The 20,631-nt window shown below is 38.2% G+C and overlaps 1 protein-coding gene across 3 annotated transcripts in view; it reads left to right on the forward strand.

The window, feature by feature from the left end:
• Positions 1–20,631, forward strand: part of ORC3 (origin recognition complex subunit 3) — an 88,294-nt gene that overhangs the window by 13,700 nt on the left and 53,963 nt on the right. For all 3 annotated transcript variants that reach the window (XM_032154890.2, XM_032154896.2, XM_032154905.2), the window contains exons 4-11: positions 1,404–1,548; positions 3,938–4,042; positions 5,678–5,829; positions 7,100–7,233; positions 9,769–9,928; positions 13,982–14,095; positions 19,340–19,473; positions 19,933–19,996. In XM_032154890.2, the coding sequence (XP_032010781.1) occupies positions 1,404–1,548; positions 3,938–4,042; positions 5,678–5,829; positions 7,100–7,233; positions 9,769–9,928; positions 13,982–14,095; positions 19,340–19,473; positions 19,933–19,996 (1,008 nt within the window). The remainder of the gene's footprint in view (positions 1–1,403; positions 1,549–3,937; positions 4,043–5,677; positions 5,830–7,099; positions 7,234–9,768; positions 9,929–13,981; positions 14,096–19,339; positions 19,474–19,932; positions 19,997–20,631) is intronic.

Below are 20,631 nucleotides of genomic sequence, written 5' to 3' on the forward strand. Positions count from 1 at the left end.
CATCTCATCTTCCTTTCCACCAGTTTACAAGAGTATTGATGAAATATAGGAAGTATTGGTCAAGCATAGCCTGTGTATCCTTAAAAAAACCATAATCCAGCCTGGGCAACTTGGTGAAACCCTGTCTCTACAAAAGCTACAAAAACTAGCCGGGCATGGTGGTGTGCACTTGTAATTCCAGCTACTCAGGAGGCTAAGTTGGGAGGATCACTTGAGCCTGGGAGGTGGAGGTTGCAGTGAGCTGAGATAGTACCACTGCAGTCCAGCCTGGGCAGCAGAGAGAGACCTTGTCTCAAAAACAAAAACAAAAAAAACTCATATTTCTTGTGAGTGGAACAGATGTTTATGATAGCTGTTAAGGCAAAGAGCTTTCAAATGGTGACACTCTTAAATTATCCTTTCAGGTATACAACTGTGAAATCAAGCTGTTTCTAAACTCCTTCACTTTCTCATCTTTATATTCCAGCTCTGAAACATTTCTTCACTATAGCAAATTGGTAGCTCTAGGGCCAGCATTTTAGGCTGACAACTTTTTGTTGTTGTTGTTGTTGGCTAACACAGTGTTGTAGTTTTTGGTTTAATTGCCTTTCGGAAGGTTATATACTTTCCAGTTTATAACTGCCGCCTACCAGTCCTTACTGATTTACACCTAGTGGCTTTGCTCATTCATGTATTCCATGTGATCCTTCAAGGTATTTGAATTTGTGGTTTCCAGTTTAGGCCGTCTTCATTTCTTAATCTGGATTGTTATAATATCCTCCTAACTGGCATCCCTGACACCACTGGCCAAATTAGAAAAGACCCTCTTCAAGGCAACTGCAGCCCAATTCCAGGCAACTCCTCCAGCCCTGTTGCCAGATTAACCCTTCTTAACCCTGATCCAATTATGTCTTTACTTCACATCCCTTCAGTGGTGCTCCCCATAGGACAAAATCCAAACCCTTTAATGTCATATATATGACATTAAATCATATATATTTATATATATAATATTTATATATATATATATAAAATTTTTTTTTTGAGACAAGGTCTTGCTCTGTCACCCAGGCTGGAGTGCAATGGCATGATCATAGCTTACTGCAGCCTTGACCTCCCAGACTCAAGTGACCCTCTCACCTCAGCTTCCCGAGTAACTGGGACCACAGACGTGCACCACCACACCCAGCTAATTTGTCTTTTATCTGTAAAGATGAGGTCTCACTATGTTGACCAGGCTTGAGAGGGAATTTTTAATGGGGGATCCCAGAGCACTAATTACTAGAGATTTAAGGAAAAAACATTTTTTAATTAGGTTCATCTTTTGATCATTTTACATCATTGAATCCATGACAATTTTCTTTCCACAACCAGGAAAGACATCAGATTATTATTTCTAATAAGTTTTTGTGTGTTCTTTGTAGCGACTACAAGAGGAATTAAATAAAAACTTGTTTGACAGTCTAATTGAATTTCTGCAAAAATCTCATTGTGGATTCCAGAAGAATTCAAGAGACTTGGGCGGTCAAATAAAACTCAGAGAAATTCCAACTGCTGCTCTTGTTCTTGGTATATATGCGTATGTTTGTTCATGCATGCTTCTCTGTGTATTTCGTTTTTAAATTTTTTTTAATTGTTGAGAATAATGGAAGGACCTGTTTTGAAGAGCCTGTTTTGTCTCTTTTATTTATACAATTAAACCAACTATAGTTTATTTTACATATTTTCAAAAACCAGTAAAAATTCCTTATCTTTACAGATGATCATATGTTTGTAAATTAAAAGGTATTTATCTAGCTAATGCTCTCCCCAACTTTTGGTCAGAAGGGAAAATATATTTGTTTTACTCTTTCTTTGTAGATACATTACAAGAGTATATGAGATTTGGTAATACAGAAACTACCAGTGTTAGTAGATTTGGTTTTCATACTTTTTTAAGTCATATCTTCAATGGAATTACTCTATGACCTTAATTTTATTTTCCTGTGCATAGTTTTTCCATCTTAGATTGTTTCATTATATTCATATTAATTACCTACAAGGAGGTGTTTGGATGAATTGCACATAAATTGCTTTCAAATTGCAGGTTGTAAATTTCTTAAGTACTTAAATATCCATCATTAATATCTCATCTTTACCAAACATTTGGATTCCAGCACAATGCAAAAAATTTCTTTGGAATACTAGCAAATTTTCTTCGTTCCCTTTGAAAACAAAGTTGAATTTATTTGGGTTCCAAACATGCTCTTAATTTCTCTTTCAATTTATTCAAGATTTGTTATGCTAGTTAGCTCTGAGATAAGGAATTAATTCTCAACTTCAATGTACCCACAAATAACCTCCAGGGATCGTATTAAAATGTAGATTTTGGTTAATGGGTCTGGGGTGGGGCCTGAAATTTTACATTTCTAACAGGGTACCAGCTGATGCCCATAGTCCCAGGACCACACTAATAAGACTCAAGGGAATGATTTTTATTATGCTGTGGACCAGCTTTACAATGCAACATCTAAAAACTCTCCCATTTGATGAAAAACAGGCCCAGTGATGGTCCACTTGTACCAAGCTAATGGAAAGAATGTTTCAAAATCATGGTCTGAGGAGAACATTTTTCTAGTTAAACACATTGTTGATTATCTTGTTTGTGATAGACAAGTTCATTGTTTTATAATATAAATATAACGAATATAATGTTATTAATAAATAGCGTATAGCCAGTCAGTGAAAGACAAGATAAACCAGTGTTTTACTGAACTTCTAAATTTGTTCAGAGATACATTATTATAATCATAGACCGTAATGCATGCTAGGAATCATTTTGATATTTTCTATTTTCAATATCCATTTAAAAAATAGTCTGCTAATATTTTTATTCTTTGGCTTTTCTAGGAAAAAAAATGGTTTATTATTGCTGGCATGGATGATTCTGAAATTTTTCTTTTTCTTCCAAGCAATGAAAATTTTGCGACTGTAACTCTTAAGCAGTTTGAAAGTGGCTGCTGCTGCTGCTATCTGCCTAAGCACCAAATGACTTTCTAGAAATCACAGATGGTTATGTTAGGGAAGATACCAGTTAACAGAATTTTTTTTCCAAAGTAGTGGGAAATTTTTCACTCAAAAATTTGATAACTGTATGCGGTGCCCTGAAAGTGTGATTTGCAGAAATGAAAACCAGGGATTCCATAAATACCAAAAGAACCCATAGTTTTACTTTTTTAAAATTTTCATAGAGACAGGGTCTCACCATGTTTGCCAGGCCAGTCTTGAACTCCTGGCTTCAAGTGATCCTCCCAAAGTGCTGGGATTATGGGCGTGAGCTACTGTACCTGGCCAGTTTTAATTTCCTTAAAGAGCTCATTATGAATTTGACAAAGCAATGAAATTACTTCTAAGATGTTTTCAAGGGTCATCTGGGCACGGTGGCTCACACCTGTAATCCCAGCACGTTGGGAGGCTGAGGCGGGTGGATCACTTGAGGTCGGGAGTTTGAGACCAGCCTGGCCAACATGGTGAAACCCTGTCTCTACCAAAACTACAAAAAGTAGCCAGTGTGGTGGCACATGCCTGTAATTCCAGCTACTCAGGAGGCTGAGGCAGGAGAATCACCTGAACTTGGGAGGTGAAGGATGCAGTGAGCCGAGATTGAGCTGCTGCACTCCAGCCTGGATGACAGAGCGAGATTCTGTCTCAAAAAAAAAAAAAAGTTTTCAAGTGTACATCCCCATAATTTGTTTGAAAGAGGAATTGTGCAAAATATCTTTCCTGACAAATATAGTGTATGCCTTTTGATAGCTATTGTTAATGGATATCTCATTTATATAGCATATTTTCTTGGTTTCTGTTATTAATCATTTTTTAAATGTTTTTACTTGTTTGCTTGATATATTAAATAGCTTTTGTCATTAAATTATTATTAATGAAAATGGTGATGTAATATTGATGTATTATTATCTCATAGGTGTGAATGTCACAGATCATGATTTGACATTCAAAAGTCTAACAGAGGCCCTTCAGAATAATGTCACACCATATGTAGTCTCATTGCAAGCTAAAGATTGTCCAGGTAAAATATAAATGCCATAATAACCTTGGTGAGATGTTACAGACTTCTTTCATCCTTTTCTCTCTTTTTCAGGCTTTCTTTATCCCTTTTTTTGGTGGAAAGAACACAGTGCTATGTTTTGGGCAGGGTAAGGTTTGGGGCCTCTCAGAGTAATTGTGACTATTACAGAACTCTGCCTCTTTTTGCTGTCTTTATTCTTGACCCATTTCTGCCCTATCAGCTTAACTGCCGGTAGCAGTCCAGGCATTTTGCGAGATGCGTTCTTTAACCCAGTGAAACGTTTAGTAAGTAGAAAGACTTAGGACAGAAAGCTGAGAATTGGGGAATGAGGAGCTCTTGTTCAGCTCAAAAGAGAGTAGACTACATGGGCTCATTTTTCATCCATAAATCATCTTATTGTCCCACTTTGAAAAGCCACCATGGTGAAAAATAGTCCACTGACAGAGCTAATCCTGAGCATGTGAACCCACGAAATCATAAAGAGTGTTCACACTAATATAGTAAAAAGCTTTTATTTTTTTTCTTTGGAGACAGGGTCTCACTCTGTTGCCTAGGCTGTACTACAGTAGCATGATCATAGCTCAGTGCAGCTTGAACTCCTGGCCTCAAGCAGTTCTCCCACCTCAGCTTCCCCAGTACCTAGGACTACAGGTGCATGCCATTACGCTCAGCTGCATCAGCTACGTTGTGGGGTTTTGTTGTTGTTTTTTGTAGAGATTGGGTCTTGCTATGTTGCCCAGACTGGTCTTGAACTCCTGGGCTCAAACAATCCTCCTGCCTCGGCTTCCCAAAGTGCTGGGATTACATCTTGAGTCACCATGCCTGGCCCTAATGTAGTAAAATTTGTTTGGATTTAGATTGATAAAAGAGATTTGTGTGCTTATATTGCTTTCATATTCATAAACTGACATTAAGTAAAAGCCCTTAAAAGCATCTTTAAAAATGGCTATATGAAAGATCAGCAAAATAATTCATATGACACTTGATTTTTCTTAGGGACCTTGAAAACTGTTTATTTTCCTGTGTAATTTAAATACATATTCCTAAAATTTATAGTTTGCATATCTACACATTTGCTTCTGTGACCTTTTTATTATAGATAATATACATTAGTGGCCGAGAGCAGTGGTTCATGCCTGTAATCCCAGCACTTTGGGAGGCCAAGGCAGGCAGATCATGAGGTGAGGAGTTCGAGACCAGCCTGGCCAACATGGCGAAACCCTGTCTCTACTAAAAAATACAAAAATTAGCTGGGCATGATGGCATGTTCCTGTAATCCCAGCTACCGGGGAGGCTTGAGGCAGGAGAATTGCTTGAACCCGGGAGGCAGAGGTTGCATTGAGCCGAGATCCTGCCACTGTACTCCAGCCTGGGCGACAGAGCGAGACTCCATCTCAAAAAAAAAAAAAAAGATAATATACATAAGCTTTGGTTTAGTCTTAGTCTGAATTAATGAAAGTACTAATGAGCATCAATAGTTAATATGTTAAATGTTATATTAGCTATATTGATGGTAAGTATAAAAAAACACATTCTGCCAAAAAAAAGTAATACATTGAGCAAGAAGTTTCAAGAGCTTTGGTTTTATTTTTAGAAGAGGCAGAGATAAGCTTTCTTACTTTTTATATTCCGCAGATATAAAACATTTTTTGCAAAAGTTGGTCTCACAGTTGATGGACTGCTGTGTAGATATAAAATCCAAAGAGGAGGAAAGTGTTCAGGTCGCCCAAAGAAAGACACATTATTCAATGGATTCACTTTCCAGTTGGTATATGACTGTCACACAGGTAGATATAAACTGACGATTTTCTCCCAGGAAATTGACATATGATTGATGTGGCTTGGAATAATATTAGACAGTACTGTTTTGATCTAACAAGGATATGTTTCTGCAGCACTAGGTGTTAATTTAAAAGTAGCTATTTATTTTTTCTAATGCTACTCAAATTTTAAAATGTTCTTTTATTAGTATGCAGCCTAATTCCTGGTAAGTGCTTAGGTTTTTACAAGGACATATTATTTGTTGGAGAATGTCCTCTAATGACAAAAACAGAGCATCAGGAATTGCTTCTGTTGCATGTTCCATCTCTGTGACAGTAACTATAACTTTAATATATTATCTCTTAGGTTCCTCAATGTTTGCTTTGTCCAATAGAACCATGCTGCTAGTATCCACTGTCAACTTAGTTCAGTGAAGAATAATCATGTATTTTCTAAAATCTAATTTGTTTTATGTTTAGAGTTCTTAGGGAATCAGTGCTCTTTAAGTAAAGTATATTCGACAAACAGATAAGTAAAAAGAAATTCCATTCTACCATGACAGTCTGGTGAAAAATAATAACCTAGGTTAACACTAGGTAACTGCATCATAAAACCATAGTCTTAGGTTATGGTGCTTTGTGGCCAGACAGTATGGGAAAAAAAATACTGTGGTTACATTTTCCAATCAACATTTTTGCTGAAATCATTGTAAGTGAAGTTTCATTTTGCTTTATATAGGGACTAAACTATGTCTAATACTTACCATAATACCTTATTTGCTCCACAATTTTAGACTTTCCAGATCAAATGCTACTTTTGGTTTATGTCAGATATCTTTTTAAAAATTGAGATTGGACCAGATGATACCTAGTATCCATTTCAGGCTTGAAATTTCACAGTGGCAGAGTAGCAAGTACTACTATTCATTATGTTTTTTTCATTAAAAATACTAGTTCTCACTGTAAAGCAAAGCAGAATATAACTTTCTACCAACAGAAAAACCAATTTTGTAGAAAATTTCCTCTTCTGTGTTTTTTTCTGTCATTTCCTTAGCAGAAAATATAAATATTTCATATGAGTTATAGATTTTTACTGAACCTTTTTCTTCTTGGTTATCATTCCCATGTCAGACACAGAAAGATTCTAGTAACCTGAGTTTCTATTTATCATGTGGTAGAAAAAAAAAAACAGTGTTATTGTGAAATTTAAAGAGAGATATGTCAACATGTGGCATTATAACATTGTTTGAGTGGTAAGGCTTACCTTTAACTCTTTCTTTCTGCAATGGCTTAAAAGAAGACGGACCCAAAAATGCAAAGCAAAAAAAGGACTACTTCTAGCCAATGGCAGTCTCCTCCTGTTGTCGTTATCTTGAAGGATATGGAAAGCTTTGTCACAAAAGTACTACAAGACTTCATAATTATCAGCAGGTAGATGGTGTATCACCTGGCTTTTATGAAAAATTCCCTTTTTAAGAAAATAATACTTTTAACTTGAAAAGTATAATCTTCATTTTAATACCAACTGGATAAAAATCAAAGTATTCAAATTCTTTATAATTGAATATTCAAAGACCTCCTATCAGATTTTCCATTTGCTTTTTGAGCCAAGAATGAGAATCAAAGGCACATTTAGCCAATTTTAAATTGACATGGTAAGATAGTATTAAATATGGTTTATCTCACCAAGATTGACTGTCTCTTACTCACTCATTAAATAGATAAACTACTCCAGGTTGAGTTTGTTGTTTTTGTTTTTTTCTTTTTTTTTTTTTGAGATAGTGTTTTGCTCTGTTGCCCAGGCTGGAGTGCAGTGGTACGATCTCGGCTCACTGCAGCCTCCGCCTCATGGGTTCAAGCAATTCTTCTGCCTCAGCCTCCTGAGTAGCTGGGATTACAGATGCCCACCACCATACCTGGCTAATTTTTGTATTTTTAGTAGAAACAGAGTTTCACCATGTTGGCCAGGCTGGTCTCGAACTCCTGACCTCAGGTGATCTGCCTGCCTCGGCCTCACAAAGTGCTGGGATTACAGGAGTGAGCCACCACGCCTGGCCAAGTTGAGATTTTTATTAGGTCTTATTTTCTGATACCCATCCATTCTTAAATGCTTTGAGTTGCATATAGTTTTACTAAGCACAAGTGTCTTCTAAATAACATTATCTCGCATTTATATAATATTTCTAGTGAGAAACTATTTTCACAATTGCATTGCATCTTCAAAGCAATCATGTGAGACTCAGAATTGAAGTAATGAACTCTTATTTTAAAATTCAGTGACATGCATTTTCCATGGTGTATTTTTTAGGATGGAGTTTATTTTGGCCTCTTCTATATGTCAACTTGTTTTAATAGTTATAGCTACATTTGCCTAAAGCTATATATTGTGTTCAATAATTTACTAGTATACTTTATTTTCATTTTTTTTTTGGAGACAGAATCTTGCTCTATCCCCCAGGCTGGAGTGCAGTGGTGCCTTCTCGACTCCCTGCCACCTCTGCCTCCCGGGTTCAAGCAGTTCTCATGCCTCAGCCTCCCGAGTAGCTGGGATTACAGGTGCCCGCTGCCACGCCTAGCTAATTTTTGTATTTTTAGTAGAGACAGTGTTTCACCATGTTAGCCAGGCTGGTCTCAAACTCCTGAACTCAGGTGATCTGCCTTCCTTAGTGCTCTTTGGGACCTCCCAAAGTGCTAGGATTACAGACATGAGCCACCACACCTGGCTAATTTACTAATATACTTTAAATTTCTACTTTGATAGGATCTTTTTTCCCTCATTGATTCTAAGAGTTCTATATCCTAGGACTTTTCTTTTCTTTTTTTTTTTTTTTTTTTGAGACAGGGTCTGGCTCTGTCACCCAGGCTAGAGCTCAGTGACATGATCTTGGCTCACTGCACCCTCCACCCCCTGGGCTTAAGCAGTCCTCCCTTCTCAGGTCCCCAAGTAGCTAGGACTATAGGCACATGCCACCATGCCCGGCTAATTTTTGTATTTTTTGTAGAGATGGGGTTTTGCCGTGTCGCCCAGGCTGGTCTCAAACTCCTGGCCTCAAGAGATCTGCCCGCCTCAGTCTCCCAAAGTACTGGGATTACAGACATGAACCATCACACCCAGCCCAGATCCTAGGCCTTGCATAAACCATTGCACCCAGCCCAGATCCTAGGACTTTTCTTAATGCTGACACTGAACTGCTTAGCATGCTGGGAAAGTACGCAGTACAAAATAGTGACAGAAAAGCTGTACTTTTTTTTTGGAGCTTAGACTTAATGACTACCTTAGCCACCAAAAGTGAGGAAGATTATAGATAGGGCTCAAACTTTGAATAAGAGATTAAATGGAATGGTATCTAATATCTCTTCTAACACTTAAGATTGTATAATCTTCGGCCCGGGCACGGTGGCTCACACCTGTAATCCCAGCACTTTGGAAGGCCGAAGTGAGTGGATCACATGAAGTCAGGAGTTTGAGACCAGCCTGACCAATATGGTGAAAGCCCATCTCCACTAAAATTAAAAAATTAGGCATGGTGGCATGCACCTGTAGTCCCAGCTACTCAGGAGGCTGAGGCAGGAGAATCGCTTGAACCCAGGAGGTGGAGGTTGCAGTGAGCCGAGACTGCACCACTGCACTCCAGCCTGGGTGACAGAGCAGGACTACATCTGAAAAACAAAGAAAAGAAAAAAGACTGTACAATCTTCGGAAAAACTTTCTGGACTTCTCTGTTCTTATTTATAAAATGAGAGGTTTTATTAAGAGATTGATTTCAGAGCTAGACTGTCTGGAAAGTAATTATTTCTCTGTTTAATAGAAGAAAGTGAAAGACTTAGAAAATTTTAGTATTTGCAGTGATAATCCTTAACAGTGTCTATAAAGTAAGCATTAAAGTTTGTTTTATCTTGAAATATGATGTATTGAAATATATTTGCTAAATAAATTTCACTTTTGTGTCTTTCTTTCAAAACTAGTCAACATCTCCATGAATTTCCACTAATACTCATTTTTGGAATAGCCACATCTCCTATTATCATCCACCGATTGCTTCCTCATGCAGTATCATCTCTATTGTGCATAGAATTGTTCCAATCTTTGTCTTGTAAGGAGCACCTGACTACGGTACTCGATAAGGTAAAAAGAATAAGTTTTACCAGTGAAATAGGATGAAAAGAAAACTGCCAATAATAGATTGTTAAGATAACTGTTAATGATAAGCCTCTACAACTCTCTGAGTACTGTATTGAACATATTCCTTCACATACTTTAATATTTTTACTTAATAATTTTTGTAGTGTTTTATAGTTTTACAGTGATTTTGTATATTACCTCTTCAGGTAAAATATAAGCTTTATGAAAAGAGTGATCATATCTATGTGCTTAATCTCTTTATATCTTTACTCAGTAGAAAATTATAGGTTTATAATGTAAATTTTTACAGAATTTGTAGACTTTGTAGTAACAATATATTTTGACCCTTACATTTTGGTTTTTCTAATTTTTATTTTTTTGAGAAGGAGTCTAGCTCTGTCATCCAGGCTGGAGTGCAGTGACGAAATCTTGGCTCACTGCAACCTCCGCCTCCCAAGTTCAAGTGATTCTCCTGCCTCAGCATCTCGAGTAGCTGGGACTACATGAGGTGCACCACCACGCCTGGCTAATTTGTATTTTTAGTAGACACAGGCTGGTCTGGAACTCCTGACCTCAAGTGATCTACCTGCCTTGGCCTCCCAAAGTGCTGGGATTACAGGCATGAGCCACCACACCCAGCCTGACTCTTACATTTTGTATAAAATGATTTGAAGTTTTTAGTGGACTGTTTCCTAACTGATTTGTCATGCAGCTCTTGACAACAAATAAATACTAACATTTTCCTAGACTTTAGCAACTAAAGTTAATTAACTATGTTTCTACATAAATGCAAGTATGATTCTTTAATATTGACTATGTTAGTCTGTTCTCATGCTGCTGATAAAGACACACCTGAGACTGAGCAATTTACAAAAGAAAGAGGTTTAATGGACTCATAGTTCCACTTGGCTGGGGAGGCCTCACAATCATGGTGGAAGGCAAGGAGGAGCAAGTCACATCCTACATGGATGGCAGCAGGCAAAGTGAGAGAGCTTGTACAGGGGAACTCCTCTTTATAAAACCATCAGATCTCATGAGACTTATTCACTATCATGAGAACAGCACAGGAAAGGCTTGCTCCCATGATTCAATTACCACCCAATAGGTCCCTCCCACAGCACTTGGGAATTCAAGATGAGATTTGGGTGGGGACCCAGCCAAACCATATCATTCTGCCCTTGGCCCCTCTGAAATCACATGTCCTCACGTTTCAAAACCAATCATGCCTTCCCAACAGTCCCCCAAAGTCTTAACTCATTTCAGCATTAACTCAATAGTCCACAGTCCAAAGTCTCATCCGAGACAAGGCAAGTCCCTTCTGCCTATGAGCCTGTAGAATCAGAAGCAAGTTAGTTACTTCCTAGATACAGTGGGGGTACAGGCATTGGGTAAATACAGCCATTCCAAATGGGAGAAATTGGCCAAAACAAAGGAGTTACAGGCCTCATGCAAATCTGAAATCCAGCGAGGTAGTCAAATCTTACAGCTCCAGATGATCTCCTTTGACTCATTTCTCACATCCAGGTCATGCTGACACAAGAGGTGGGTTCCCATGGTCTTTGGCAACTTCACCCCTGTGGCTTTGCAGGTTACAGCCTCCCTCCTGGCTGCCTTCATGGGCTGGTGTTAAGTGTTTGCAGCTTTTCCAGGCACACGGTGCAAGCTGTCGGCGGATCTACCATTCTGGGGTATAGAGGATGGTAGCCCTCTTCTCACAGCTCCACTAGGCAGTGCCCCAGTAAGGACTGTGTGTGGGGACTCCGACCCTACATTTCCCTTTCGCACTGCGCTAGCAGAGGTTCTCCATGAGGACCCCGCCCCTACAGCAAACTTCTGCCTGGACACCCAGGCTTTTCCATATATCTCCTGAAATCTAGACGGAGGTTCCCAAACCCCAGTTCTTCTGTGCACTCACAGGCTCAACACGATGTGGAAGCTGCCAGGGCTTGCACTCTCTGCGGCCATGGCCCAAACTTTGTGTTGGCCCTTTTCAGCCACAGCTGGAGTGGCTAGGACACAGCACCAACTTCCTAAGCTGCACACAGCACGGGGACTCTGGGCCTAGCCCATGAAATCACTTTTTCCGCCTAGGTCTCCAGGCTTGTGACGAGAGGGGCTGCCATGAAGACCTCTGACATGCCCTGGAGATATTTTCCCCATTGTTTTGGGGATTAACATTTGGCTCTTTGTTACTTACGGAAATTTCTGCAGCTGACTTGAATTTCTCCTCAGAAATGGGATTTTCTTTTCTATCTCATTGTCAGGCTGCAAATTTTCCAAACTTTTATGCCCTGCTTCCCTCATAAAATGGAATGCCTTTAACAGCACTCAAGTCACCTCTTGAATGCTTTGCTGCTTAGAAATTTTTTCCTCAAGATACCCAAAATCATCTCCCTCAAGTTCAAAGTTCCACAAATCTCTGGGGCAGGGGCAAAATGCCACCAGTCTCTTTGCTAAAACATAACAAGAGTCACCTTTGCTCTGGTTTCCAACAAGTTTGTCATCTCCATCTGAGACCCCCTCAGCCTGTTTCATTGTCCATATCATTATCGGCATTTTGGTCAAAAACATTCAATAAGTCTGTAGGTAGTTCCAAACTTTCCCACATTTTCCTGTCTTCTGAGCCCTCTAAACCATTCCAACCTCTGCCTGTCATCCAGTTCCAAAGTCACTTCTACATTTTTGGGTATCTTTTCAGCAGTGCCCCATTCTGCTGGTACCAATTTACTGTAGTAGTCTGTTCTCACACTGCTGATAAAGACGTAGGCGAAACTGGGCAATTTACAAAAGAAAGAGGTTTAATGGACTCACAGTTCCACATGGCTGGGGAGGCCTCACAATCATGGTGGAAGGCAAGGAGGAGCAAGTCACATTTTACATGGATGGTAGCAGGCAAAGAGAGAGAGCTTGTGCAGGGGAACTCCTCTTTATAAAACCATCAGATTTCATAAGACTTATTCACTATCATGAGAACAGCATGGGAAAGACTTTTCCCCATGATTCAGTTACCTCCCACCAGGTCCCTCCCACAGCACTTGGGAATTCAAGATGAGATTTGGGTGGGGACACAGCCAAACCATATCATTGACCTTTCCCAAATTGCTTCTGGACTCACCTCCTTTAAGATGTGCTTTATGCTGCTTATTTAAGGTAAACTAATAACAACCTGCCCACTAGCCACTTATACATGGGTTTTAGTGTTTTTCTTTTTTTCCATAAAAGTGATTTATAGACACTTTAAGGAAAATGTTTTCAAGCTACAATTTTTAAATTTGCTTGGCTAGGCAGGAAAGGGTGGCAAGCACCTATAATCCCTTTTACTTGGTAGGCTGAGGTGGGAGGATCACTTGAGCCCAGAAGTTCAAGGCTACAGTGAGCTATGATGCCACCACTGCACTCCAGCCTGGGCAAAAGAGCAAGACCTTTCCTCTACAAAAAAAAAAAAAAAAAACTTGGTTATAGCCAAATTCAATTGGCCTTTTACAACTATGTTTCTGTTTAAGAAGCCTTGTGTGACTTTTCATTTTCAGGTATAAAACATCACTATAGACTATTGAAAATTAGCCAAATAATACAAATTCAGCTATTCTATACTTTTGAAATAGACGTCTGTGAAATAGACATTTCTGTTTCTCTTTCAACAATACATAATATGTTACTCTTCATTAATTTGAATCAGCAGGAATGAAAAAAATCTCATCTGGTAATAAGAATTGCCAAAGCCTGCAGCTTCTTCAGTGGTTTCTGATGAGGAAAATAAAAAGAATCATATAGTTAATAGGTGGTATTTTTTAAAATCAGGAATTTGATGGAAGATGGTATAGATCTTTGGTTCTGAAGATATAGTATAAGTAGCTTCTTTTTGTTAGTCTTGTATAAATTAACTTAAAATTTTTGTTGACATTTGAGCTTAAAAAACTAGCTATTAATCGCAGCTTTCATAGTTAACCGTGTCATAGTATCATTCTTTGCCTCATTATTAATACTTAGTATTTATGAAGAGTATTTATGAAGACTAACAAGGAGTATGTCCCCCTCCCTTTTAATCTCTTTCAGCTACTTCTTACAACTCAGTTTCCCTTTAAAATAAATGAAAAAGTATTACAGGTTCTGACCAACATTTTTTTGTATCATGATTTCTCAATTCAAAACTTTATAAAAGGACTTCAGGTAAGAACACAGTAATGGGTTTGAAAATTCTCAAGCTGATTCTAAATAATTTGCACATGATTTCAGGCTGTCTAGTGTGACAGGCATTTTAAATGGCAAAATCTAGAATAAGTAAATTCCAGTTATTTTATTCTAGGTTCTACAATTCCTTTGTTACCTTGCAGCAAAATGTAGAGAATACATTCATTAGGATATTAATAATGGGAAAAGACTTCTATTCCAGCAATTCTTAACCATTTTGGGGGTAGGGACAAGGGGACTTTTTTGGTTTGTTTCCGAGACTCTCATGAAAGCTTATGGACTTTTTCTGCCAAGGAAATTCTATATATAAGGGGTCAGCAAATTTCTGTAAAGGGCCAGATATTAAACATTTTTAGCTTTTTTTTTCTCGAGATATAGTCTCACTTTGTTGCCCAGGCTGGAGTGCAGTGGCACGATCTCAGCTCACTGCAACCTTCGCCTCCCGGGTTCAAGCAATTCTACCTCAGCCTCCCATGTAGCTGGGATTACAGGTGCATGCCACCACGCCTGGCTGATTTTTGTATATTTAATAGAAACAGGGCTTCACCATGTTGGCCAGGCTGGTCTCGAACTCCTGACCTCAGGTGATCCACCCACCTTGGCTCCCAGAGTGCTGGGATTACAGGCATGAGCCACTACGCCCGCCCATTTTTAGCTTTGCATGCTACATGTGGTCACTGCTGTTTCTGTTTCTGTTTCTTCTTCTTTAATAATCCTTTAAAGATATGAAAAACGTTTTTAGTTTCTGGACCGTGCATGTGTGTGTGTGTGTGTGTCTCTGTAATTTGTATTCTGATACATTGGGAATGCATTTTCACTAGTTTCGTGAATTGCCCGAAGCTAATTCAGGAATTTAGTTTCATGATACATGCTGTAACCTAAAAAAGATCCCCATTCTCCAGTTGTTTAAAAGTTAGTATTATTTCCTTTTCTTGGCAGCTACATTAAGTGTAGTCATTGTGAACACATGCCAGTTGTCTAGTTCATTAAAACCTATATATTATGCCAGGCATGGTGGCTCATGACTATAATCCCAGCATTTTAGGAAGTCAAGGTGGGAGGATCACTTGAGCTTAGTAGTTTGAGACTAGCCTGAACAACATAATGCAGCCTCATCTCTACTAAAAATAAAAAAATAAGCCAGGCGTGGTGGCTTATTTACAGAGTCCCAGGTCCTCGGGAGGGTGAGGTGGGAGAATCACATGAGCCTGGGAAGTCAAAGCTGCAGTGAGCCGTAATTGTGCCACTGCACTCTAGCCTGGGTGACAGAGCAAGAGACCTGTCTCTATAAAAAACAAACAAAATTATGATTTTAGAAACCTATATGTATATTAGTAACCTTTGGTGCAAAAGTTCAATTTGATAGCCAGGTGCAGTGGCTCACGCCTGTAATCCCAGCACTTTGGGAGGCCGAGGCGGGTGGATCACGAGGTCAGGAGATCAAGACCATCGTGGTTAACACGGTGAAACCCTGTCTCTACCAAAAATACAAAAAAATTAGCTGGGCGTGGTGGCGGGCACCTGTAGTCCCAGCTACTCAGGAGGCTGAGGCAGGAGAATGGCGTGAACCCAGGAGGCGGAGGCTGCAGTGAGCCGAGATAGCGCCACTGCACTCCAGCCTGGGTGACAGAGTGAGACTCCATTAAAGAAAAAAAAAAAAAAGTTCAATTTGGTAATACTTCATTTTGTGTAGTGCCTTGAAGATTATAATTTCTCATGTTTTCTTCAAAAAAAGATAGCAGTGGTTTCTTTGTCTAATATGTATCTTTTCCTCCCAACTTTGACCTTTTAAAGAGTATTTTAAAAGAATAAAGCATTATTTACCTTAGGAATATGTAGAATTAAATGATATCAAGATTAAACTTTCTAAATTATTTCTTTAATTTCATTTCATTCATTTACTCATAAATATTTGTCAAGAACCTATTGTCAACCAAGCACTATGCTGAACCCTGAAGATACAGATAAAAAAGAAATCTCTGGGCTGAGCACGGTGTCTCACGCCTATAATCCCAGCACTTTGGGAGGCGGAGGCAGGCGAATCATGAGATCAGGAGTTCGAGGCCAGCCTGGCCAACATGGTGAAACCCTGTCTCTACTAAAAATACAAAAAATTAGCCAGGCATGGTGGCACATGCCTCTAATCCCAGCTACTTAGGGGGCTGAGGCAGGAGATCGTCTAAACCTGGGAGGTGGAGGTTGTAGTGGGCGAGTGAGCGAAGATCATGCCACTGCACCTGCAGCCTGGGCAACAGTGTGACTCCATCTCAGAAAAAAAAAAAAAAAAGAAATCTCTGCCTTCAAATTGTTATTTGTTTAATGATGGAGGCAAAACAGTAAACCCACAAGTCTGAGTAGTCAATGCTATGAAAGAAACATGCCTTGGGGTTCCACAGGAAAACAGAAGTGTATGCCTAAGAAATAGGAGCTAGCCAGGTCAAAATTTCAGGCAAAAGCAACAGTAGGGGAAGAGAGATCTGTTAGAATGCTATTGCAGTAATCTAGACAGGACATGACAAGCACTTAAATAAACTAAGGTAATGATAGTGGAACTACAGAGGAGGAAACAAATTTGAGGATGAGATCGAATCAAAAAACTTGGTGACTAAGTAGGTGATAGGATGTTCTGTTTTGTTCTGTTTTTTCTTACTTGACTTGAAGCTGAAAGGATGTTTAAGAGAGGAGTAAGATGACACAGGCTCTAGCTTGGCAGATTGGAGGTTAGTACCATTTATTAACTGTACATGTTAATACATAGCAAAGAGCAAGGTTGTTGTGAGAAAAGGATGAGTTTCTTTTTGTATATGGTTAATTTAGGGGTGTGTTCGATATAAAGATTTTGTGCTCAGGAGAAAGATTTGGACTGGAAATAGATATTTAGGACTTATCCTTAAAAGGTGGCTGTTAAAGTCATGTTATAAGGATGAAATGTCAGCTAGAGGGAGTAAGGAAAGGCTAAGGGCAGCACCTTAAGACAAACTGACCTGTAAAACTGAGCAGTAGAAAATGAGACTAAAAACAAGGAGAACCAATAGAAAGTGGTGGAGTACCACTGAAGCCAAGAGAAAAAGAGATTCAGGAAATAGAAACTGTACTCTAAATACCTTGAGACAGAAAGTAAAGGACATTAACCAAGTTACGTAATCTCTCAGGGTCTCAGTTTTCTCATTTGTAAAATAAGGCAATCAGATTAGATGATTTTATGGTTTCCTGATAATTTATTAAGCACTTTCTTTATGCTTGACACTTTACTAAACTATTTACATGGTTTTTTTGTTTTTGTTTCTTTTTGAGATGGAGTTTCGCTCTGTTGCCCAGGCTGGAGTGCAGTGGCATAATATGAGCTCACTGCAACCTCTGCCTCCCGATTTCAAGTGATTATCCTGCCTCAGCCTCCTGAGTAGCTGCGATTACAGGCATGCGCCACCACGCCTGGTTAATTTTGTATTTTTAGTAGAGATGGGGTTTCACCATGTTGGTCAGGCTGGTCTCAAACTTCTGACCTCTGGTGATCTGCTCACCTTGGCCTCCCAAAGTGCTGATATTATAGGCGTGAGTCACCTTGCCTGGCCTACGTGGTTTTATTCATGTGTATTATCCTCAGTTTTGCACATGAAGAAATTAAGATTTAAGTTAAGTGGCTTGGCCAAGGTCACACCACTAACAAGTGACAGCATCTTTAGACCTCATTTCCCCAGTTTTCCTAGTCCTCAGTGGAAAATATTGGTAAGTCCTGATTTCTACTTGAGACAGAGTCTCACTCTGTTGCCCAGGCTGGTCTCAAACTCCTGAGCTCAAGCGATCTTCCATCTTAGTTTCCTGAGTAACTAGGACTATGTAATTCCTGATTTCCGTAGGATGTACAACGGGACATATTATCATTCCGTGTGTTTTAGCCTTCCCTTCAGTAGGTAGATATGTTAACCAACTTGTTGATTGACCCAGATATTGAAAACACACTTGAACAAAATAGTTAAGTGATAATGGGTTCATATCCTATTTGTAGCTCTACTGTAACTTCTGTGGCTTCCTCCTATTCCTCTTCCGCAGCAAGCCCCTTAGCCTGTTTAGTTTTTATTTTTCTTGTGTCTAAAAAGTAGTGTTAACATTGGGATAAGCATTATCACTTTGACATAATTAGAAAAGATAAGAAACAAAATTATGTTAATATGTGCAAAAGTAATTTAGCACCTGGCATAAACAGTTGCTTTCTATTTTGTACTTGTTTCTAAGTTAGGCAGGCCCTTTGCATTACAGCCTTAGAGAATGGACTATTTTGGAAGATTTCCTCTAGCCTTGGGTGTCTTGTTGTCAGCATTATAAACTCAGAAATTCATTATCAGTTCCCCCAGGAAGGATCAAGCCCAAGATTATTGATTCATCCCAAACAAATACCTTAAGATGGATATGTAACCTAACATGCTAATTTATTAATTTGTGATGAGGAGTGACCAGTATCAAGGTACCCAAAAATACCAAACTGGTCAAGCAAAGTTTGCTTAGAATCAACATAATGAACATTTGCATAGTCTTGCGAGTTATACCGGTTTCTAGGTATAAAACTCAAGACTATCCAAATGTATACAAGATTATCCAAATGTTCATTATGTTGATTCTAAGCAAACTGAATGTTAGAATCTGGAAAATTGTCTTCCCTTCTACCATAGAGCCCACAGCATTCTATTATTAGAATACTTAATATTTACCAGATAGTACACCATGTTTTCCTCCATGGGAAAAAAATTAATTTGAAAAGATAAATTTTCATCATTCACTTTAATCCATAGGCACAGCTCCTACCATTGTAGCATTATTTTTTTGTAACAGACCAGTTTTTACACTGATTTTAGATTGGCATTTTCTTATGATTTTTGAGGTATCTATTAGACCCTTAAGTTAAACCTCAGTTTGGTCCACACCACATTTATAATTATTATGTGTTGCTTTTGCAGATAGCTATTCTGTCCTTTTATATTAGTTTATCTTAGTTTGTATTTCAAAGATTACCATTTTCTGACCTTCTTCACGGAATTGGAACCTTAAAATATGAGAGTTATATAGCCATTTTTATGTTGTTTGCAGTATTATTGTGACATTATTAAATATATTAGTGCCATAAATACTTTGGCTCTTTAAAAAAAATCCTTAAAATTGAGCAGATGTAGTGCAATAGATTTACTGCCAAAATATAACAAATATGTTTAATCTTCACATGTCTTTCAGCTTTCTCTATTAGAGCATTTCTATTCCCAGCCCTTAAGTGTCCTGTGCTGTAATCTTCCAGAAGCCAAAAGAAGAATAAATTTTTTATCAAATAATCAATGTGAAAACATCCGACGTCTTCCATCTTTTAGGAGGTAAAAAGAGAAGTACATATTTAACACATACTATACTAGAATTTGGTACTAAATAAGAGATCTCAGATCCAGTTATTTCTGAAGTAGGGAAAGGAATAGTAACCTATTCTGTTTTTAATTGTGGGATTTCCTTGTTGGATTTGAAAATTGGGCAAAAAGAAAAGTATTTTTACAAAGGGACATAATTTGTAAGTTCTCCAGAGTTACTTTTTAGAAATAACATTTCCTATTCCTGGGGTTTATGGCCTTTTTTAATGTTTATATCTATAGACTATGAAATCCAGCTGATTTAAGGAGTTTAAAATTGCCATTAAACCATAAATGTCATACTGAATTTATTTTTGTGAAGAAATGAAAAAAATGGCTACCAATCTAGGTAGTTCTTTTTCCCAATATGCTATTTAAATATGTTGAATGTTTAATTTTCTCTTTTTGTGTTTGGAATGGTAAAAATTCTAGGTACGTGGAAAAGCAAGCTTCAGAAAAGCAAGTTGCGCTCTTGACCGATGAGAGATGTTTGAAGGTAGGAATGTGAATGTGTTTCAATTTCATTCTCTTTTTCCTTTCATAAAGAAGAATATGCACATAACATTTATGGAGTTAATAAAACATATTTGTGCATCTTAATATTTATACAGTGAAGTACTGGGTCTTGATAGTCAACTAGGAATGTGAGTTTTAAAGATGACATAAAACCTTAGCTCTAAAAGATGAGGCTTTTTTTAATCAAGAAAAAATATTAAACACCAAGTTTCTCTTGTGGCCTATTTTGAAAGCACCTTTAGATCTATAGAGATCTGCTATGTGAATCTTTTTCCACCTAGCAGTTTTGGAATCTGCCAGCAATTTCATTGTAATGTTCTTTCTAAAGGCTGTGATAAATAAAAGCATTTAGAAGCCAGGCAACTTAGGCGTCTGCTGCTAAGTGGGTATTGATTTGATTTGAAGAAATATCATTATATATTGATAATATAATGCTAGGAAAGAAGTAATGAGCTTAGAAAATTATCAGCGAGCTGTACAACATAGGGAATATCAAAAGAAGGAAAGCTTTTTTCTTCCTTGAATAAATAATACTTGGATATAGTATATAATTCAAAAGGTAAAGATAATATACAGTGAAAGGCTTCCTTTCACCTCTGTCTTCCAACTACCCAT

This window comes from Hylobates moloch, unplaced genomic scaffold, assembly GCF_009828535.3.
Source record: "Hylobates moloch isolate HMO894 unplaced genomic scaffold, HMol_V3 SCAFFOLD_2, whole genome shotgun sequence".
In the NCBI taxonomy this organism is placed as follows: domain Eukaryota; kingdom Metazoa; phylum Chordata; class Mammalia; order Primates; family Hylobatidae; genus Hylobates; species Hylobates moloch.